At 46.7% G+C, this 20,345-nt stretch overlaps 1 protein-coding gene across 1 annotated transcript in view; it reads left to right on the top strand.

Annotated features, from left to right (window-relative positions):
• Positions 1 to 20,345, top strand: part of prkcab (protein kinase C, alpha, b) — an 89,560-nt gene that overhangs the window by 47,754 nt on the left and 21,461 nt on the right. The window contains exons 4-5 of the mRNA XM_086133771.1: positions 8,109 to 8,220; positions 10,392 to 10,520. Of these exons, the coding sequence (XP_085989897.1) occupies positions 8,109 to 8,220; positions 10,392 to 10,520 (241 nt within the window). The remainder of the gene's footprint in view (positions 1 to 8,108; positions 8,221 to 10,391; positions 10,521 to 20,345) is intronic.

Raw genomic sequence — 20,345 nt, 5'->3', positions numbered from 1 at the left:
GCCATTCGCAGAATAACAACTCCACATTCTTCTCTCCCTCTGCTTCTACTCTATTGCCAGCTTTTTCTCGGCTCCTCGTGTGATTTGCATTCAGTGACGTGGGCCTGCTGTGTCGGTGTATAATTGCTTTTTAATCAGAAGATGAACTGTTTATTATGGGACCTTTGAGGTCGATCTCAATCCATTCCTGCCAATAGATTTTTCAATAAGTTAGTCGTAGGAGCTAAAAACTAAATCTTTGATCCGTAAATCACCAAGACATTTTGTGGTTCAATCAGAAGTGGGATTTACACAGTCCTCTTAATCATGATGTTCATTTGACATCAGGAGACCAAGATGGCACCCAAACAATTGATCACCATGACTTCACATCGGATGTTTTGCGACGGGAGCTTGCAGTGTCTTCAGCAAGTTGCAATAGAGTGACTGGGAGAGTCACAGAAAGGCATAGGAGTGAACATCTACATTTTACCCTTTGGCAGTCGGTGAGCAAATGTGGGACAGCCATGTTTAGCCCTGTCGCAAGTTGTTCAGTTGCATCTGGAAGGCTGGCTTATTAAAATACATTGACTTCAGGCACCGTTTGCATTCTAGGAAGGGGCAAATACTCATCCCCTTAAAACGCTTCCATCTCAGATTAGAGAATGAGGCTGATGGAAGAGACAGACCAGTCACCAGCCTTAAACGGAGGGCACATGAAATGGGGCGTCAATTAAGACCCTGCAGACGAGACAGCACTGACTTTGCACCATATATTCGTGCAGCATTGCCGATCCAATCTTGAATGGCGCTTTGTGCTACAACCGCAAGCTAGTTGTGGTGATCTGGCAGTCAAGTCTGGATTGATTGCTCCCCCAGGCTGGTTGGTGGTGGTCAATCAGGCTGCACCTGTGCAAACCTCCACTTGATATGCCTGAGATGCCCACTGCAGTTTGCCGGTCCGTCGTGGATGAAGGGTCACAGAAACCCCTTCAGGCTCGAACTGCGAAATTCACTAAATTGTGTACAAGTTTGCTCTGTTTCTTCCAACCCAGGGAACACATAGACAGGTGGAGATTACTACCTCGCCTGCTGCACACCAAAGACTTTCCTGCTCATCTGTAACTTACCTCTGCTAGCCTGCCAGATCTGCTGATGCTACTTCACCTTGCCTATTGCATCAATAAAAGGTCCAAAAACTGTGTCTGAGCTTAACAGTGTGGACTGGCCAACAATGGACCCATGCCTCCAAGAGCTGTCAACTGTCACTAGGCACTTGCCAGTTAGAGAGTTCTGCTTCGACAACATGAGCAGATGCTTCAAGCCTTGGTCAGTTCTAACTAAACTATCATGAACCAATTGTCTGAGTTGACCCAGCAGCTCACCAACCACTCTCTTGCCACCCCTGCTCCTGTCTCACTGCCCCCCTGAGATTCATATGCAATGGACCCTGAGTCCTTCGCTGGAGATTTGGACAACTGCAGAGGGTTCATCCTTTGATGCAACCTGATGTTTTGCCAGCGCCCTCAGACCTTTGCCTCTGATGAAAGGAAGGTTCATTATGTTATAGGGCTCTTCCCTGGGCAGAAGCAACATTCTCTTGGGAGTCAAACCTGGACATGGACTATGCTGAATGTCGGTCTCGAGGCAGTTTTTGACCATCCTAAGCGTTAGGTAGAGTCCCCCATCTCCTTTTATTTCTGAAACAGTGGAACCGGTCTGTGGCGCAATATTCAGTGGAGTTCTGGACATGGGCAGCTGACTGTGGGTGGAATGAGGAAACCCTCCGTGGCATTTTCCGTAAGGGTTTGCGCGTGTGGATAAAAAATGAGCTGGCACTGAGAGATGTTCCAACAAGCCTGGCCCGCTACGTTGAACTGGCAATCCGTCTTGACAAAACGCCTGCTCGAGAGGGCTGCTGAGCAGCGACAGGATGGTACATGGTCCTCTTACCCATGTCTTACCCAAGAGGGTAACCGATTTTGGTCCCCACGATCCGTTTCCATCCCTTGTCCTTCAGTAGAACAACCCAGGGAGGTACCTATGCAGGTGGACTATGCACACCTGACCTCCACGGAAAGGATGCGTCGCATGCGGGACAAGGCATGCATGTATTGTGGGACCCAGGGCCACTTCATCTCAGCCCGCCCAGTACGGCCAAACAGGCCTGCTCGCCAGTAAGAGTACCCTGTGCTACCAGGCCAAAACAACCCTGCACCTACGACTACCTCCCCGCTGGTTCTACCAGCCTAATTGTACTTCAGTCCATTCCAGTTTCCTCTGCAAGTGTTGGTGGACTCGGCAGCTGAGGAGAACTTCCTGCGGTTGGGTGTGCTCTCGTTCCATTAGAAAGACCTCTGGTAGCCCATGTCTTGAATGGGAGGGATCTGGCCTGAGTGACCCATCGCACATCCCTGTCAAATTGGTCATGTCTGGTAACCACTCCTTTTAGGTCATCCCTGGTTATGCACTCACAACCCACATCTCAATTGGCACATGCAAGAAGTGCTGGGATGGAGTGAGCACTGCCACAAATTGTGTTTGAAATCTGCTTTTTCTGTTCTTCCCACTGCAGACCCCGAGGCAGGCCCTCCTACCCCTGACGTAGACTTGGCTGGCATTCCCCCTCAGTACCATGACCTACAGAAGGTATTCAGTAAATCTAGAGCCATGTCCCTTCACCTCACCAGCCCTGACTGTGCAAGTGACTTACTCCCTGGGGCTCTGTTACCTTCTGCTAAACTGTACAGTCATTAGCTGCTAGGATAAAAAAAAGACCATCCTCCTCCCCAGTGGAAGCAGGTTCTTTTTTTGTAGATAAGAAAGACAAGACCCTTTGTCCCTGCATTGACTACAAGGAACTGAACAAGATTACCCTGAAGAACCGTTACCAGCTCCCCCTGATTAAGTCAGCCTTTGCCTCATAGCATAATTCTACAGTATATTCTCCAAACCGGATCTGCATAATGCCTACCATCTAGTACGCATCTGGGAAGAGGATGAGAGGAAGACGGCTTTTAACACACCTTGGGCACTTTGACTACCTTGTGATGCCATTTGGTATCGCCAATGCACCGGCCACCTTCCAAGCCCAAGTAAACAATGTTTTCTGTCACTTTTTGAACCACTTTGTTGATGACATCTTGATTTACTCCCGCAATATGTCTGAACACACTCGGCATGTCCGTTAAGTCTTACAGAGGTTGCTAGAGAACAAGCTTTATGTCAAAGCTGAGAAGTGTGAGTTATACACTCAGTTTAATGGTTTTCTAGGATTCATTAAAGTCCGGGCAGCTTCAAGTCGACCCAAAAAAAACTTAGTGTCATAAGGGATTGGCCCACACCCACTTACCAGAAAGAATTGCAGCCTTTCCTTGGGTTCGCTCATTTCTATTGGTGATTTATCCAAGGGTATAGCCACATAGCCTCTCTGTTCGCTCCTCAGTCATTAAGTGGCTTCACACTTCCAAGCTGGCCTGTTACCCAGGAGCCAGTCGCACTCTCTTTCTTATACGAAGGTAATGTTGGTGGTCCTCTATGGATGTCAAAGATCTTGTTGCAGCCTGCCCCACCGGTGCCGGTAACAAGCCATCTCACCAGATCCTGCAGGCCTTCTTCAGGCATTCCTTCCTGTACCTCATCGGCCATGGTCCCATATTACACTGGATTTTGCCACAGGACTACCCAACATCAGAGGGAACAGCACTATCCTCACCGTTGTGAACCGCTTCTCTAAAGCGGTTCATGCCATTTCACTCCCCTCTACTTTCGAAACTGCAAATCTGATTGGGACACATGTGGTCAGAATACATGCCATCCCACTTGCGCACTGTGTCCGATCGTGGCCCCCCAAATCACTTCCAAGGTTTGGAAGGCTTTCTGCAAAGCTTTAGGGACCACAGGCAGTTTAACCTCTGGTTTTCATCTCCAGTCCAATGGCCAGTCAGAGCGCACCAACCAGGACCTTGAGAATGCCCTCCGCAGTGTCAAATCATGCAGTCAAGTTTTAATTGATTGCTCCCTCCCCCAGGCTGGTTGGTGGTGGCTGATCAGCTGCACCTGTGCAAACCTCCACTACAAATGCCTGAGCTGCTCACTGTAGTGTGCCGGTCTGTCATGGCTGAAGGGTCACTTCTCAGGCTCAAGCTGTGTAATTCACTAAATTGTGTTCAAGTCTGTTCTGTTTTTACCAGCCCTGGGAACATATAAACAGGTGGAGATCACAACCTCGCCTTCTGCACACTAAAAACTTTCCTGCTCATCTGTAACTTGCCTCTGCCTGCCTGATCTGCTGATGCTACTTCACCTTCCCTATTGCATCAATAAAAGAGGCTTTCTGCCATTTGAGTCCAAAAACTATGTATGAGCTTAACACGAGTATTATGATAGACAAAATTTATATTACCGTATTTTCACGACTATAAGGCGCCATTAAAAGTCTAAAATTTTCTCCAAAATGGACAGGACGCCTTATGATGCGGAGCGTCTTGTCTATGCGCTGAGTTCCAAAACCTGACTGACAGCCGACACGCTGTTTATATAGAGAAAAGACGGAAGTGACTGTGGACAGGCATGCGGCAAAGAAGTCGGCCAATCAGTGAAGGGTGGGCGTGTATATATATACACATATGGAGAGCGAGAGAGAGAAAAGGCAGATGTGAGTGAGGACAGGCATGCGGGGAAGAAGTCCGCCAATGAGTGAAGGGTGGGCGTGTAAGTGGACGCTAAAGGTACGCCCCAAGCAGATACCAACACCTGTATAGAGTGTGGCTATGTGCATTGTTGCAAAACAACTTCGGTTTTGGTTTCTAAGAACCCCCGAAAATAAATTCTACAAAGAGACACACCTACGAAGCTCAGTTCAAACTTCAAGCCATCGGTTATGCTTTTGGCATGCGTGCCCATCTCACAGCAGCGGTGAAAAACCAAGTCAAGCAAATGAACTCTGAGCTTGCCGTTATTCCCGGAGGCTTGACTAAAGAACTCCAACCGCTGGACATCGGCATCAACCGGGCGTTCAAAGTAAAGTTGCGAACGGCATGGGAACAATGAATGATCGATGGCAAACACAACTTTACAAAGAGTGAGAGGCAGCGCCGGGCGAGTTACGCCACAATTTGCGAATGGATTGTGGCTGCTTGGACGAACGTGTCTGCTTGCACTGTTGTTCGAGTTTTTGGCAAAGCCGGCATCATTTCTGTGAGCCACATGGCAATGAGAGTGACTGACAACGAGAGGGAACACGGCGTTTTTGATGGATTACCGGTACTTGCACAATTGTTCAATTCTGATACAGAGGATGAGGACTTTGATGGATTTCTGGGTGATGATTGATCGAAAAACGTGAGTACATTGTACGATGGCTAAATAAAATACAACGGAACTCAGTTTTCCGTTGCCTTTTTAAAAACGTGTTTTTAGCTTGTATCTGTATGTCTTGGTATGCTACAAGCTAACGTGTTTTTAGCGTGCGCGCATGCATGCCGTATGTTTAAGCTGGCGTATGTTTTACCACTTTAAAATTGCGCCCAATAATACAGTGTGTTTTGTCTATGTGTAAAATACAGAAATAGCACCCATTAATGAGACTGCGCCCAACCATACGGTGCGTCGAATGGTCGTGAAAATACGGTACATATAAAATGACGCCTTGGGTACGTCAATGGGGCAGCCGTATTGGATGTGGCAAAGTGCAGCGAAATGTGAATATGCTTCCTCCTTGGAGATGTATCATCAAGCAAAATCTCATTGGATTGATACGGAATGATTGCTTTTGAATGTATGATGATATCCTAAGTTTTACGATATTATTTGCCGAATGTACGGCTAATATTAGGGCCACATACAATATGGCGTATGGGTTGGCATATCGCTTCGACTCGGTTCAACGATTGTTTGCTTTATGGCTCCCATGGAATCTTGTGTTAAAACGGTTCAAATACCTCTTTCATTACTGAAACTAATGTGGCATGTCCTTTTTCCACTTGCCATACAATGATGCAACATGACAGTTTAAAGTAAACCTATAGTGGAGGAATCTAAACGTTGCCTAATGTGCCAAAACTGCGGTTGATGGTCACCAAATTTTATGTTAACATTTTTACTTGTACTCACATCAACCTCTGAAAATAGAATGATCACCCAAGTATTAGGGATTTTAGGATGTTTTCCTCTTCACGAGAGAAACGAGTCCATAAAATACAAAACACATGACATGTCTAGCATTACATAATGCCACAATTTGAAAAATGTGCAGGACTCTCGCATGCAAAAATTGACGTATTGATCGCATACACGCACACCCGTGTATAAAACCTTATTTTCAGTAACACAGTAATTGATTGTTGCAGATAAGACTGGCCATCAATCAAAAAAATGACATCCGTGTTTATATTTTTAATGTCTTAGTGATCAGCATAAAATAGCTACTATGATAGAATAAAAACTTTACTTTTAGAAAGCCATGCCTCAAATGGCGGGTGGGGGCGGGGCATAAGCATCTTGGTGGGCGGGCACTAAGAGACATATAGCACAGCCAGCTTTCTTAACTGGCTGGATTTATCGTTTGTGAAATGGGTGTCCGTAGGCACTTTGTTCGCTCTCTCTCTACACTAGGTGGCAGTGTTGCTATAAAAATACAATTGAGATAAAAAAGGAAGGAGAGGAGTTCTGTAATGGCGACTAAGCGAGTCGTACGTGTTATGCTGTTAATAGCCTGTCAAGAAAATACAGTGTTTGGCTGTCCTCTGGCCCTGCTATTTTGCCTTCCGACATCACATAATTAGTCTGGTTAAGGGCAATTAAAGGGACGGATGAAAACCCACTTCCGTCCTTGCTTAGTCTATCCTTTTTTTAAAAAAAAGTAAAAATTCGTCCTCCATCCTCCATCCCAAAAGTGGGTCGGGCCGTTCCAAGGGATGGAATGCCCATCTCAGATAATCAGTCCCTTCTGTTTCTCCGGTCAAGTGTCGTCATTTGAATTTGGGTTTCTGGAACCCTATCAGAGTGTCAATCCCCAGTCGCTTGTATCAAACATCTTTTGTGCCAGTTGTGCCGGCCAACGTAAACAGCTGCTCAATTAGACGTCTCTTGGCACGGCCCGCGTCCATTCACTGTGTATTTGTGCTTTTCTAACACTGGAGCACTGAAACGGGCAAGATGCCTTCCAGGATAACAAGATGGAGAGAAGTGTCAGACGAGCAACGCAAACTTTACACATTGCCATACACACTGACAAAGGCCTGACATTTCGCTTCCAGATGGATATTTTGGCATTATCTGCTTTGATTCGTCCTTGCTTGCTTTCTTCTTGTCAGTCATGCACAGTTTGTGAGACGCTGGTGGATGACATCATCTCCACCTGTGTAATTCTCCAATGAAAGTCAGTTGGGATCGGCTACATCTCACTTACGACGCTAATGAGGACAAGCGCTAGAGAAAATGAATGGATGGATGGCTGTCTCATGTACATTCTTTTTTTAATCTGTGGCTATAAAAAGAGCTACCTCCTTGCTGTTTCATTCAGGCGGAAAGTTCAATGAGATGTGGTTCTCTTAAGATTATGTGGCCAGAAGGCATATCATGCGCCAGTGTCAAGGCCCATATAGTGGTGCTTTGAGATACAAAAGCCTTGATTTATCTTTTTTTTTTTCACACAGTACAAGTTGTCATTTGACTGAATTGTTTGCTTCGCGATCCAAGTACTGTATGGTGGCAATGATTCGATTCAGTTAACAACGAGCAGCAGTCTGGCAGATAGTTGACAAATCTTGAAGCTTTTTATTGCCTCTCCCAGCCCACTGTCAAACTAAACATAAAACAAAGAGAATTACACAGTGTGTATTAAAACAACCGCATAACTTAGCCTTTCATAGTGTCTGTTCATAGATTGCCCTACCTGGACAAATAAATATTAAATAAACAAACAGGATAAAGCACACGTTAATTGTACCTTCTGTCAACTGGTGGAAGTTATTGTTGCGCTCGACACTATACGTCGCTGGCATGGCGGGATGAATGAAGACACGCGTCTAGTAAATGAATCATTTTGTGTGTTGCAGCACACTGGTTGGGAATCAACATCTTAGCGCTAACATGCTAACAATGCTTCCCCGCTGTCATCTTTCCAGGATCCCAGAAGCAAGCACAAGTTCAAGATACATTCTTACGGCTCTCCCACTTTTTGCGACCACTGTGGCTCACTGCTCTACGGCCTCATTCATCAGGGCATGAAATGTGACAGTGAGTATGGCGTCTATGCGTCCACAGATTCTCTCTTTGTACCATCCCTAATGAGAACAGATGGGAGTACAGTTGATGGTCAAAAACTCACCTTACAGCAGTTTCCACTCAAATTATAATGTTTCTACGAATCTATCTACATCCTGTGACTTCTTTATCCTATTTTCCTACTTTCTGCAGTACCCCTAGTAACTAGGTACTGCATCACCAAACTTTAACCATCAAAATTTTAATGTAAAACATACCGCACACATGAAAAAGAACTTGAGCGGTTTGTCTGTTGTGCTAGACAAGAAGCAGCAAAGAGGGAAGCTGTCAACTGCACCAGTGGCTTTTCGTGCTCACCGTTGGAGAGTTAGCCAATGACCGTTTTAACTTATTATAGAAAGACATGCTAGCTAGTGAGCATGAGAAGCTAGCATAACAGTCTGTAATTCTTCACTTTGTGGTTCTTCTTTCCAACAAGCACGAACAAGTCAAGTGACAGTGTGTAACTAGACTGTTACATTGGCTTCTCATCAAAAGCTAACATAACTGTTTATAGCACCACTCAGAGCTGCCTTTTGTGTAACAGCACTAACAGATGAGCTCAAATGCATGAAACCAGTCGCTAAAGATTCAAAGTCCTCATTCCCAAAAAGCTACTTGATGAGGCCAGTGACAATGAAGATTTTTTTTTTTAAATAAGAAAATACAAGTACAATTGCTAACAGCTCTGACCTTCTCTTAATGTGAACCATTTAGGCAATAATATGCAACCATCATGACTTTATATGCTGGAAAATGTGGCCAAAATTAGGTGTGCCGTATTTTCCGCACTATAAGGTGCACCTAAAAGCATTCAATTTTCTCAATAGCCAACAGTGTGCCTTATGATCGGATGCATCTTATATATTGATCAATATTGTGATTTATTGCACGTAGTTTGTAAATGTTTGGTAAAGCGCTATAAATGTTTGGTAAAGCGCTATATTACAGAGGCAGCGGTTGTGAAAGCTCGATAGAAATAGAGCTGTATTGTATTGCATTCCCTTTAGTGTAGCTCCATCTGGTGGATGCATAAAGAAACCGCAGCCACTATTGTAGCTTCTGTGCTATGCGTCTTATAATGCGGTCCGCTCTATATATGAAAACTGTTTTAAAATAGGCCATTCATATAATGTATAAGACGCAGCGCCTTATACTCCGAACCACCTTATAGTGTGGAAAATACGGTAATTAATTGTGCTAACGCCTCATGTGATGATGACGACATCACGGTTGCAGAAGAGATTAACCTTGGAGCCATTTTTCTTTTGCATGAACAAATTTGGTAGTACTCCAAACTTTGTGGGTACCACTGTATTCTCAACAGCACTGTAGTGTAGTGGTTAGCATGGCTGGGGTTCGGAAACTCAGAAAATTTGTACTTTAGGTTCTTTTCTAATACACATGTCCACGGATCGTACATTTAATGTCCTCTAATTTTAGACATTTTATGCTTGTGATTTTATTTTTATGTTACCATTTACAATGTGTTGTAAAAGTTGTGTTGTAATGAGATTTTGTGGTCTTTCCATTTTACAGCATTTCACCTATCACGGGTGGATCTAAAACGGTGGTTCACTGTGTGTAAAACGGCTAGATGGATGGATTCTTTTCTTATTCCCCCATTTTCTCTCCCTCATCACATTTCTTTCCTCTCGGTACGCCGTGCCCCTCATCTTCGCAAGTCATCTCCATCCATCACCTTCTCCCACTCTCTCCTCTTACGCGCTCCATCCATCTGCGGGTCGCCGCTCGGAGCCCTGATCGTAGATAGGTAATAGGAATGGGGCAGAACAAATTGGTACATGTTTCTCCTCCTCTCTCTACCATGTCCTTGCCTCCTTGCAAGGTTTTGGCTCCACAGGTCGGCCAAGTCGAGGGAAGAAAGTGCTACTTTTATGTGCTTACGGGCCACAACATTAGGTATAGATAAACCTGATTGGTTGAATAAGGAATTCTTTTTTTCTATAGTCTGTATGTGCAGCATGTATGAAGTTTCACATATAAAAAATTTCCAATGGCTATATAGTAGCCAGCTAGCAATTTGTCTTCTGACAAATGTTGCCGTTTTGAATACCACGTCTTTTTTCTTTGAAACCTAACACCCCTTTGCTCTCCTTTGCTTCACATTTTGTCACGTCCAGCCTGCGACATGAACGTGCACAAGCAATGCGTGGTCAACGTGCCAAGCCTGTGCGGGACAGACCACACCGAGCGCCGGGGTCGCCTCTTCCTCAAGATTGAGGTCAGCAGCGACAGGCTACATGTCACAGGTCAGTCTTAATGCCCGCCACAGCCCAGTTTGGCTGCATTAGTGTGTGTGTGTGTGTGTGTGTGTGTGTGTGTGTGCGCGCGCACGCGTGTGCGGATGACGTGTGGAAGCGGCTCCCCTGCTGTGACTGAGATGCTGTGAAAGATTTGAGAGCTGTTCACGCTAATCTCCATGCTCATTCATGTTCATAAAGTGGAGGCTGTTTGATTTGTTTGGATGTGTGTAATTGTGCACTTTTGACTCTGGGACACCGATGGTGCATTTTGGGTGTGCATGCGCTGCCTCGACCTAGATATTCCACTTCACGTGGCCGTGACAAGCAAAATAACTGCTAGCTGTGGTCTCAAAATATGAGTTCCTCCACCTATTATCCGCTTCCAATAAGTGCTTTGAAGGGGACATATTATGGAAAATTGACATTGAAATGAAATGCAATGGCATCTAGTTGAAAAATTCAACTCACTTTATTTTCTCCATTGAATTGAACCGAAATGCCATCAATTCATTCCAGTGCCCCCCCCCAAAAACACCAACCCCATTCCCCCCCCCCTCAGTTTCCTTGGTTACCATGCTCATAAACATAAGGAAAGTGGCGACAATGCAGCTCCCAAATCAAAGGGACTCATTAAATTGCACTTAACGTTGAGCAATGAGAACAAGACGATGGTCAATGATAGGGGAGGATGCCCTTGACGGCCATCCAGAAAAAGGAACAGTCCTTTAATAGTCAAGCAAATTGTTTTCTATATGTACAGTGTGTGTGTGTCTGTGTCTGTGTGTGTGTGTGTGTGTGTGTGTGTGCGCCCGTGATGTACTGATGTAATTGTTTGATTGCCAACACAAAAAAAAGCTCAATCCAAATGTAATTGCTTGTAAAAACATCAACATCTACAGTATGCCAGCATCTTACTAAGTGCTACGCGTATTTGTTTGTTGGTAGAGCGACACTTCCAAATTAGCCTGTCACTCAAAAGCAGCACCTGGATTGGAGAACGGTGCAGCATAATAACCCTCAGGGAGGTGAAGGAAAGTGACAGCTGGGTCACCAATATAACCTCTTCCTCCCTCGTGTGTGTGCCTGTCTCTCTCTCACACAAACACACACACACCGGAGTGATTGCTGCGGTGCTGAGCGATTCTCAAACAGGAAAAACGCACACAGCAGAAAATGAGCGAGTCAATTCGTGATTGACTCGTGGATTTTTGTAAAAAAAAAATTGCCACTGCAAATGGAGTTTTGTACAATCACAGTTGTCTTACAAGTGGTCATGCGTGTATCATATCCAAAGTTGATTGACACTGGTACGTGTTGCGTTAATCAGCTATGGTAGATTGTACATCCTGCATGTCATCAACGAGTGCAAACTGTATAAACAGATGGGGCAGAACAGAAGCAGATATCAATCGCTCTTAATCATTTCATCAATGACTGTGGCGCTTGGTCAGATTTTGGATATACCATCCTTGATTTAGTCACTGAAATAACAAATCACAGAAACTATAACTAAGGGATGGCAAAAGTTCAAAAGACCCCGTCTAAAGAACGGAATTTTGTATTGTCTGTCTACATGTGTTGCAGCACGGGTTGAGTTTGAAAATCTATTGCTAACACTGCCACACAGATGCTAATCGTTAGCCCTCGTATCGATGGAGTTTCCCCATTGTATTTTAGCATTCACATAGCAGTGGCTATGTAGTTGCTTTAAATGCACAACATGTAATTCATGTTGTTCTATGTTTAGTTGGACAAAACTTTGAGTGGGAATGGCAATAAACAGCTTGACTCCTCTCTTTGAAAAATATATACAAAATCAGCCAACGCATTCGCATCCTCAACTGGAGGGAGAAAACAAAAAAACACTCCTCTAACACATATTAGGTCTGAAAAGAGAACTGGAGGCAGTGGAAGTGTGTGTTCCTTTTTTCCTGTGTTGGGTGTGTGTTCAGGCTCAGTGCTCTAATGACCGCAGTGTGTGAGCAGTGCAGCCGGAGCTTCTTGTTTTGTTTTTTGTTTTGTCTGGCTCCCGCAGACAAGTGATGGGCTTCTGTGTAGTTCACCGCTCCATTCAGCGTGAACTTGATGAAATCTTTCCAGTCAACAAAATCGACAAATCTCTCAGGGTCTCACCACACAAGCGCGTTCCTCTTCATCATCCCCGACACTCCATCTTCTCCTTGTTGTAATACTGTATTGACTTTGCCTCTCTGTATTCCAGGTTCCATTCAAACCCTGCATAACTCTCAAGATGCATGTATCAAGGCACAACTACGACTTAGTAATCAATGATGTGAGCTCTTTGTTGCCCCTAAATTTGAATTCCTAGCCTCTTGACATTTTGGATGAATCTAAGACGTTTTCTCTTCGGGCATGATTCAAGGTCCATAAATGAAGAGAATGGGGCCTTTGGACAGAGCCCTGTGACACACCAGTCCTTGTAGAAAGTTTTCCCAAAAGCTGTTCTTGCTCGAAGCTCAAAAATTTTCTTCCTGTAGGGCAGGGGTGTCAAACTCATCTTTGTCGCGGGCCAAATTTCGCGCACGCACGCACGCACGCGCACACACACACACACACACACACATGCGCACGCACACACACACACACGCACACACACACACACACACACACCTTTTTGTCCTCTCTCCTTGCAGAGTTGACATAAATAAACTGAGGGCATCTGAAGATGTTTTATTTTGAAGTGTCAAGAAAAGGCCCGTACGCCTGTACATACACACACGCTCACCTACAGTACACCCACTTTGAAAGGGCATCTGAAGTTCAGGCACACGATACTGTTAACTCAGGTTGAGCCTTCCTATGGCTGACATGCTCGCCTCAGGTTTGAAGCACAGCCGCGGAAGAATGCCCCAACGCCATCAGGCTTTTCAAGTAAATACTGAAGTAGCAAGTTGGACAAAATTATAGAAACCATCATAAGTGTCCAAAAATGCAGACAGGTCAATTTTTGCGCGGATTGCTCCAAGTGTGTTGTGCGACGCCAAATTAGCTGGAATAAGCTTTGCTCTGAAAAACCAATCAGAGGATGAAAATTGTTGTGGTCACCCAGGGCCAGTGAGGACAAATGTGAATCTTATTTGTTTATTAACCCTTTCATGCACCCTGTAACCTGACAAGATGATAAACTGTCCACTGTAGTAACCGCTGACCCTGAAAGGGTTAAATGTGACCATTTCTTTAAATTGAAGTTACTTGGGCCCACAGTACTGTTTGTGAAGGGCTCGGGCATATTAGATTAGCAATGGCAACACACGATTAAAATCCGATCGGACAACAAATCTAAAAAAAACAAAACAAACAAAAAAAAAAAAAAACATCCGAGACACAGTACATTGACTGTAAGCAGTGCAGCCAAGATGAATTCTACAAAATGAATGGAATGGACATTTAGAAATAAATGACTACAATTTGCATGGGTGAAATATTTGAATTTAGGTTGTAAACGTCGGTCAATTTTACTAACTGAAGTTGACAATCTGATCAATGACCACAAGTACGCTGAGTCGAAGACCGCAGAATGCGTCCGACTCAGCGTATGTCTGTGTGCAACATGACGTGCTGGCTTGGATCTCTGGCAGCACACAGAAGGGATGCATCCACAGCTCAAATTTTGGCCTTGTAGTGCAGCCCCTCCAGATTATCAGACATTCTTAACTCGCACATGGCATTGTTATGCAACAACACATTAGAATTTCAAAGCCCTTTCGTGAGAGGATGCTGGCGGCCCGCTGCCGCAACGCACGCAGCCGCCCAAACCGGGGATCACATTTGCTCGCCTTTATTTTTCATGTCAAGCAACTATTGAGCTTGGACATGCGACGCAGTTCCACAGATTTGAATTTATTTTACGTTTTTCCACATTTACACTTTAGTATAGAAATCTAAATATATTTTACAATCAAGTATAGCCTTTGCAAAATTTCATATCATATCATTACATATCAAATTACGTATTGGTCAGACATAAGTCAGAAACCAAAATATTTTACCGCCGCGCAAAAGTACCATTCACACACAAAGGCACGTTCACATAATATTTTAGCGTTAACCCTTTCAGGGACAGCGGCCACGACAATGGACAGCTTATCATGTTATCAGGTTACAGGGTGCATGAAAGGGTTAAAGTGCACGCAAGTAGTTTCTGCTTATCGGGAAGTTTTGATGTCCACGCGTGTTGTCTTTTTACGAGCAAACAAGTCCTAAAAAGTGCACGGATACAAGAAGGCACATGCACACTTATTCGTGTTGGCAAGTAGCTCACAGGGAGCAGGCAGTGGGGAGGATACACACGGCAAGCAGCTCTCGTTGTAGCTAAGCAACAACAGACAGTCGAGATGAGCCTTGATCACACTTTCATTGTGTGTGTGTGTTGCTTGTTATCAACATTTACAGTACAAGTTGCTTGCCCGTGGAACGCTGTCTGAGCACTTATGCCATATTCTTCATATCGAGTTTAAAGGTGCTAGCATGATCTTTGTCTTCATTGGTAAGACAACATACAGGATAAAGAAAGGCAAAGATACATACATTCAAACATTCAACCTCCAAAATGTTTCTTGCTGTTCCACAATTAAATACTAAATCTTCTCTCTGTTGTTGTGCATGTTAAGGGACCAAAAAAGAAGTGATATATTTTCAAATTGGATCGTGTCTGTCGTAGTCAACATTGGCCTACCAAAGCATAACAAGTCCATAGATCTTAGGATGGATGTCAAGGATATTGACAAAATGGTCAGGATGAGCATTACTTTAATATTCAGCTTAAGGGTCATACAGTGAAACTCCTCTACAACGAAATCATGTTTGCAGCAAGAAATTTTTCACAACAGGGGACTTTTCACTCGAGCAAATTTTATCTCGGATGAAAAAACACACACACGCACGCACACACACACACACACACACACACACACAACATATATGTGTACTCTTTATTCCAATAGTGCATAAGTATGAGCACACACTTATTTGAAGCATCATATAGCCAGTGTAGAAAGAAAAAGAATGGGAAAGAAATTGCGAAATTCATCCATCCATCCATCCATCTTCTACCGCTTATCCGGGGCCGGGTCGCGGGGGCAACAGCTTTAGCAGGGAAGCCCAGACTTCCCTCTCCCTAGCTACTTCTTCCAGCTCTCCCCGGGGGATCCCGAGGCGTTCCCAGGCCAGCTGGGTGACAGTCACTCCAGCGTGTCCTGGGTCTTCCTCGGGGTCTCCTCCCGGTGGGACATGCCCGGAACACCTCACCAGGGAGGCGTTCAGGAGGCATCCGAATCAGATGCCCAAGCCACCTCATCTGGCTCCTCTCGATGTGGAGGAGAAGCGGCTCGACTCTGAGCCCCTCCCGGATGACCGAGCTTCTCACCTTATCTCTAAGGGAGAGCCCGGACACCCTGCGGAGAAAACTCATTTCGGCCGCTTGTATCCGGGATCTCGTTCTTTCGGTCACGACCCATAGCTCGTGACCATAGATGAGGGTTGGAACGTAGATCGACCGGTAAATTGAGAGCTTCGCCCTTTGGCTCAGCTCCTTCTTCACCACGACAGACCGATACAACGTCTGCATCACAGCAGACGCTGCACCGATCCGCCTGTCGATCTCTCGCTCCCTCCTGCCCTCACTCGTGAACAAGACCCCAAGATACTTAAACTCCTCCACTTGGGGCAAGATCTCTCCCCCGACCCGGAGGGGGCACTCCACCCTTTTCCGACTGAGGACCATGGTTTCAGATTTGGAGGTGCTGATTTTCATCCCAACCGCTTCACACTCGGCTGCGAAACGCTCCAGTGAGAGTTGGAGAGCCCCGTTTGAAGGAGCCAACAGCACCACATCATCTGCAAAAAGCAGGGATGCAATACTGAGGCCACCAAAACGGACGCCCTCAACGCTTCGGCTGCGCCTAGAAATTCTGTCCATAAAGATTATGAACAGAATCGGCGACAAAGGGCAGCCTTGGCGGAGTCCTACCCTCACTGGAAAGGATTCCGACTTACTGCCGGCAATGCGAACCAAACTCTGACATCGGTGGTATAGTGACCGAATAGCCCGTATCAGGGGGTTCGGTACCCCATACCCACGAAGCACCCCCCACAGAACTCCCCGAGGGACACGGTCAAACGCCTTCTCCAAGTCCACAAAACACATGTAGACTGGTTGGGCGAATTCCCACATACCCTCGAGGACCCTGCTAAGGGTGTAGAGCTGGTCCACTGTTCCACGGCCGGGACGAAAACCACACTGCTCCTCCTCAATCTGAGGCTCGACTTCCTGACGGACCCTCCTCTCCAGCACCCCTGAATAGACCTTACTAGGGAGGCTGAGGAGTGTGATCCCTCTGTAGTTGGAACACACCCTCCGGTCCCCCTTTTTAAAAAGAGGGACTACCAACCCGGTCTGCCAATCCAGAGGCACTCTCCCCGTTGACCACGCGATGTTGCAGAGGCGTGTCAACCAGGACAGCCCCACAACATCCAGAGCCTTGAGGAACTCCGGGCGGATCTCATCCACCCCTGGGGCCCTGCCACCGAGGAGCTTTTTAACCACATCGGTGACTTCAACCACAGAGATAGGAGAGCCCACCTCAGGGTCCTCAGACTCTGCTTCCTCCAAGGAAGACGTGTTGGTGGAGTTGAGGAGGTCTTCGAAGTACTCTGCCCACCGGTTCAGTCGAAGTCAGCAGTGCCCCATCCCCACTGTACACAGTGTTAGTGGTGCACTGCTTCCCCCTCCTGAGACGTCGGATGGTGGACCAGAATTTCCTCGAAGCCGTCCGGAAGTCGGCTTCCATGGCCTCACCGAACTCTTCCCACGCTCGGGTTTTTGCCTCGGCGACCACCGAAGCTGCGTTCCGCTTGGCCAGTCGATACCCGTCAGCTGCCTCTAGGGGTCCCACAGGCCATAAAGGCTCGATAGGACTCCTTCTTCAGCTTGACGGCATCCCTTACTGCTGGTGTCCACCAGCGAGTACGAGGGTTGCCGCCACGACAGGCACCAACCACCTTACGGCCACAACTCAGATTGGCCGCCTCAACAATAGAGGCACGGAACATGGTCCACTCGGACTCAATGTCCCCCGTCTCCCCCGGAACATGGGAAAAGCTCTGTCGGAGGTGGGAGTTGAAACTCCTTCTGACAGGGGATTCCGCCAGACGCTCCCAACAAACCCTCACAATACGTTTGGGTCTGCCAGGACGGACCGGCATCTTCCCCCACCATCGGAGCCTACTCACCACCAGGTGGTGATCAGTTGACAGCTCCGCCCCTCTCTTCACCCGAGTGTCCAAAACATGCGGCCGCAAATCCGATGATACAACCACAAGGTCGATCATCGAACTACGGCCCAGGGTGTCCTGGTGCCAAGTGCACATATGGACACCCTTATGTTTGAACAAGGTGTTCGTTATGGACAGTCCGTGACGAGCACAGAAGTCCAATAACAAAACACCACTCGAGTTCTGATCGGGGGGGCCGTTCCGCCCAATCACGCCCCTCCAGGTCTCACTGTCATTGCCCACGTGAGCATTGAAGTCCCCAAGCAGAACAAGGGAGTCCCCAGCAGGAGTACTCTCCAGCACACCCTCCAAGGACTCCAAAAAGGGTGGGTATGCTGAGCTGCCGTTTGGTGCATATGCACAAACAACAGTCAGGACCCGTCCCCCCACCCGAAGGCGGAGGGAAGCAACCCTCTCGTCTACCGGTGTGAACCCCAATGTACAGGCACTGAGCCGGGGGGCAATGAGTATGCCCACACCTGCTCTGCGCCTCTCACCATGAGCAACTCCAGAGTGGAAGAGAGTCCAACCCCTCTCGAGAGAACTAGTACCAGAACCCAGGCTGTGTGTGGAGGCAAGTCCGACTATATCCAGTCGGAACTTCTCTACCTCACACACCAGCTCGGGCTCCTTCCCTGCCAGAGAGGTGACATTCCATGTCCCAAGAGCTAGCTTCTGCAGCCGAGGATCGGACCGCCAGGGTCCCCGCCTTTGGCTGCCGCCCAGCTCGCATTGCACCCGACCCCTTTGACCCCTCCCACGGGTGGTGAGACCATGAGAAGGGGGACCCACGTTGCCTCTTCGGGCTGAGCCCGGCCGGGCCCCATGGGTGTAGGCCCGGCCACCAGGCGCTCGCCAACGAGCCCCACCTCCAGGCCTGGCTCCAGAGGGGGGCCCCGGTGACCCGCGTCCGGGCAAGGGAAACTGAGTGCCATCGATTTTATCTATCATAAGGGGCTTTGTGAGCCGTGCTTTGTCTGGTCCCTCACCTAGGACCTGTTTGCCATGGGTGACCCTGCCAGGGGCATAAAGCCCCAGACAACTTAGCTCCTAGGATCATTGGGACACACAAACCCCTCCACCACGGTAAGGTGACGGCTCACGGAGAGGAATTTTACGAAATTTACGATCAGCATTCACTTTCACTTACATCAATTTCTTGCATGTCTTTCACTTTGCTTCCTCCATCTTTCATTTTGATCACTTTTGCCCTGTCTTCAAGCGTCAGAGCTCTTCTTTTCTTAACTCATGCAAAGGTCCGTTTTGTAACCATTTTATCAATGCAATGTTCGTGCTGTGTCTGAAACAGACAATAACAAATACTTCCTGGACTACTGAGCATGTGTAAACCAGTGTGGGGGTTGCTGTTGCCGTTTCTGAACAAAGCAGTAGAGGTCGCTGTGGCATACTGAGGTCGGGTTCGACTTTTGCGGAAGGCTTGTTTTCGTTGTAGCGAACCTCGTTGCGTGGTAAGGGCAGAGAAAAAGATCTCGTATAACGCAACAGGGGGACTTTTTGTTGTAGGGGGAGCAGAAAAGTAGGAATGGCTTTCATGCATGAAGATTTTTTCACACTAGGGGGGTATTTTCGCCCATGTAGGTTTCGTTGTAGAGAAGTTTCACTATATTAAAAAGTAGTAGGCCAAAAGTGGCACTAGTAGGGTAGAAAAAAAAACATGACTGGTGTCATGTCTGTCTTGATTGTGTTCCAACTCCAGCGAAGGGCGTACCTCGCTACCCCCATCAAGTGTTATTTTCTAGACCTTGCAATACAATTCATAGTCGCTCTCATTTGGAATTATTTTGTCATTTTATTGTTGCTCTCGATTGTCTTTGATTTATTGGCGTCTTGACATTTTGTTTGTTTATTCTTGGTGTTCCGCTTTTTTCTTTCATACATTGCTTATTTGGTTAGCACGAGCGTGGCACGGTGGGTGGTCCAGTGGTTAGTGCGTTGACCTCACACTGCAGAGGTCGTGGGTTTGATCCCGGCTCCGGCCTTCCTGTGTGGAATTTGCATGTTCTAATTTGCATGTTCTCCCCGGGCCTGCGTGGGTTTTCTCCGGGTACTCCGGTTTCCTCCCACATTCCAAAAGCACGCATGGCAGGCTGATTGAACACTCAAAATTGTCCCTAGGTGCGCGCGTGGGTGGTTGTTCGTCTGTGTGTGTCCTGTGATTGGCTGGCAACCAGTTCAGGGTGTCCCCCGCCTACTGCCCGAGGATGGCTGGGCTGGGCTCCAGCAACCCCCACGACCCTTGTGAGGATAAAGCGGATCATAAAAGGGATGGATGGATATATTTATTCCTGGCTCCTTGTGACCAGCGATTTCAGTTCATTTTCAAGTACTTTGTCTTTAATAAACATTTTTGTAATTGCACTTTGTCTGAGCCTGCATATTTGAATCCAAAAACCTTCTTCGGTTCTGTGTGAACTTGACACGAGCAAGACCCAGTTGTTGTCGTGTGCTGCCGAATTGTCTTACCGTCGAGGACAAAAAATGTACTCGTACCTGAATCTTAAGCTGGACATGAAGGCT

The sequence above is a fragment of the Hippocampus guttulatus genome, chromosome 16, assembly GCF_054856545.1.
Source record: "Hippocampus guttulatus isolate MCC_2025c chromosome 16, RoL_Hgut_1.0, whole genome shotgun sequence".
Lineage (NCBI taxonomy): Eukaryota > Metazoa > Chordata > Actinopteri > Syngnathiformes > Syngnathidae > Hippocampus > Hippocampus guttulatus.
This window is presented reverse-complemented; position numbering and strand designations above follow the sequence as displayed.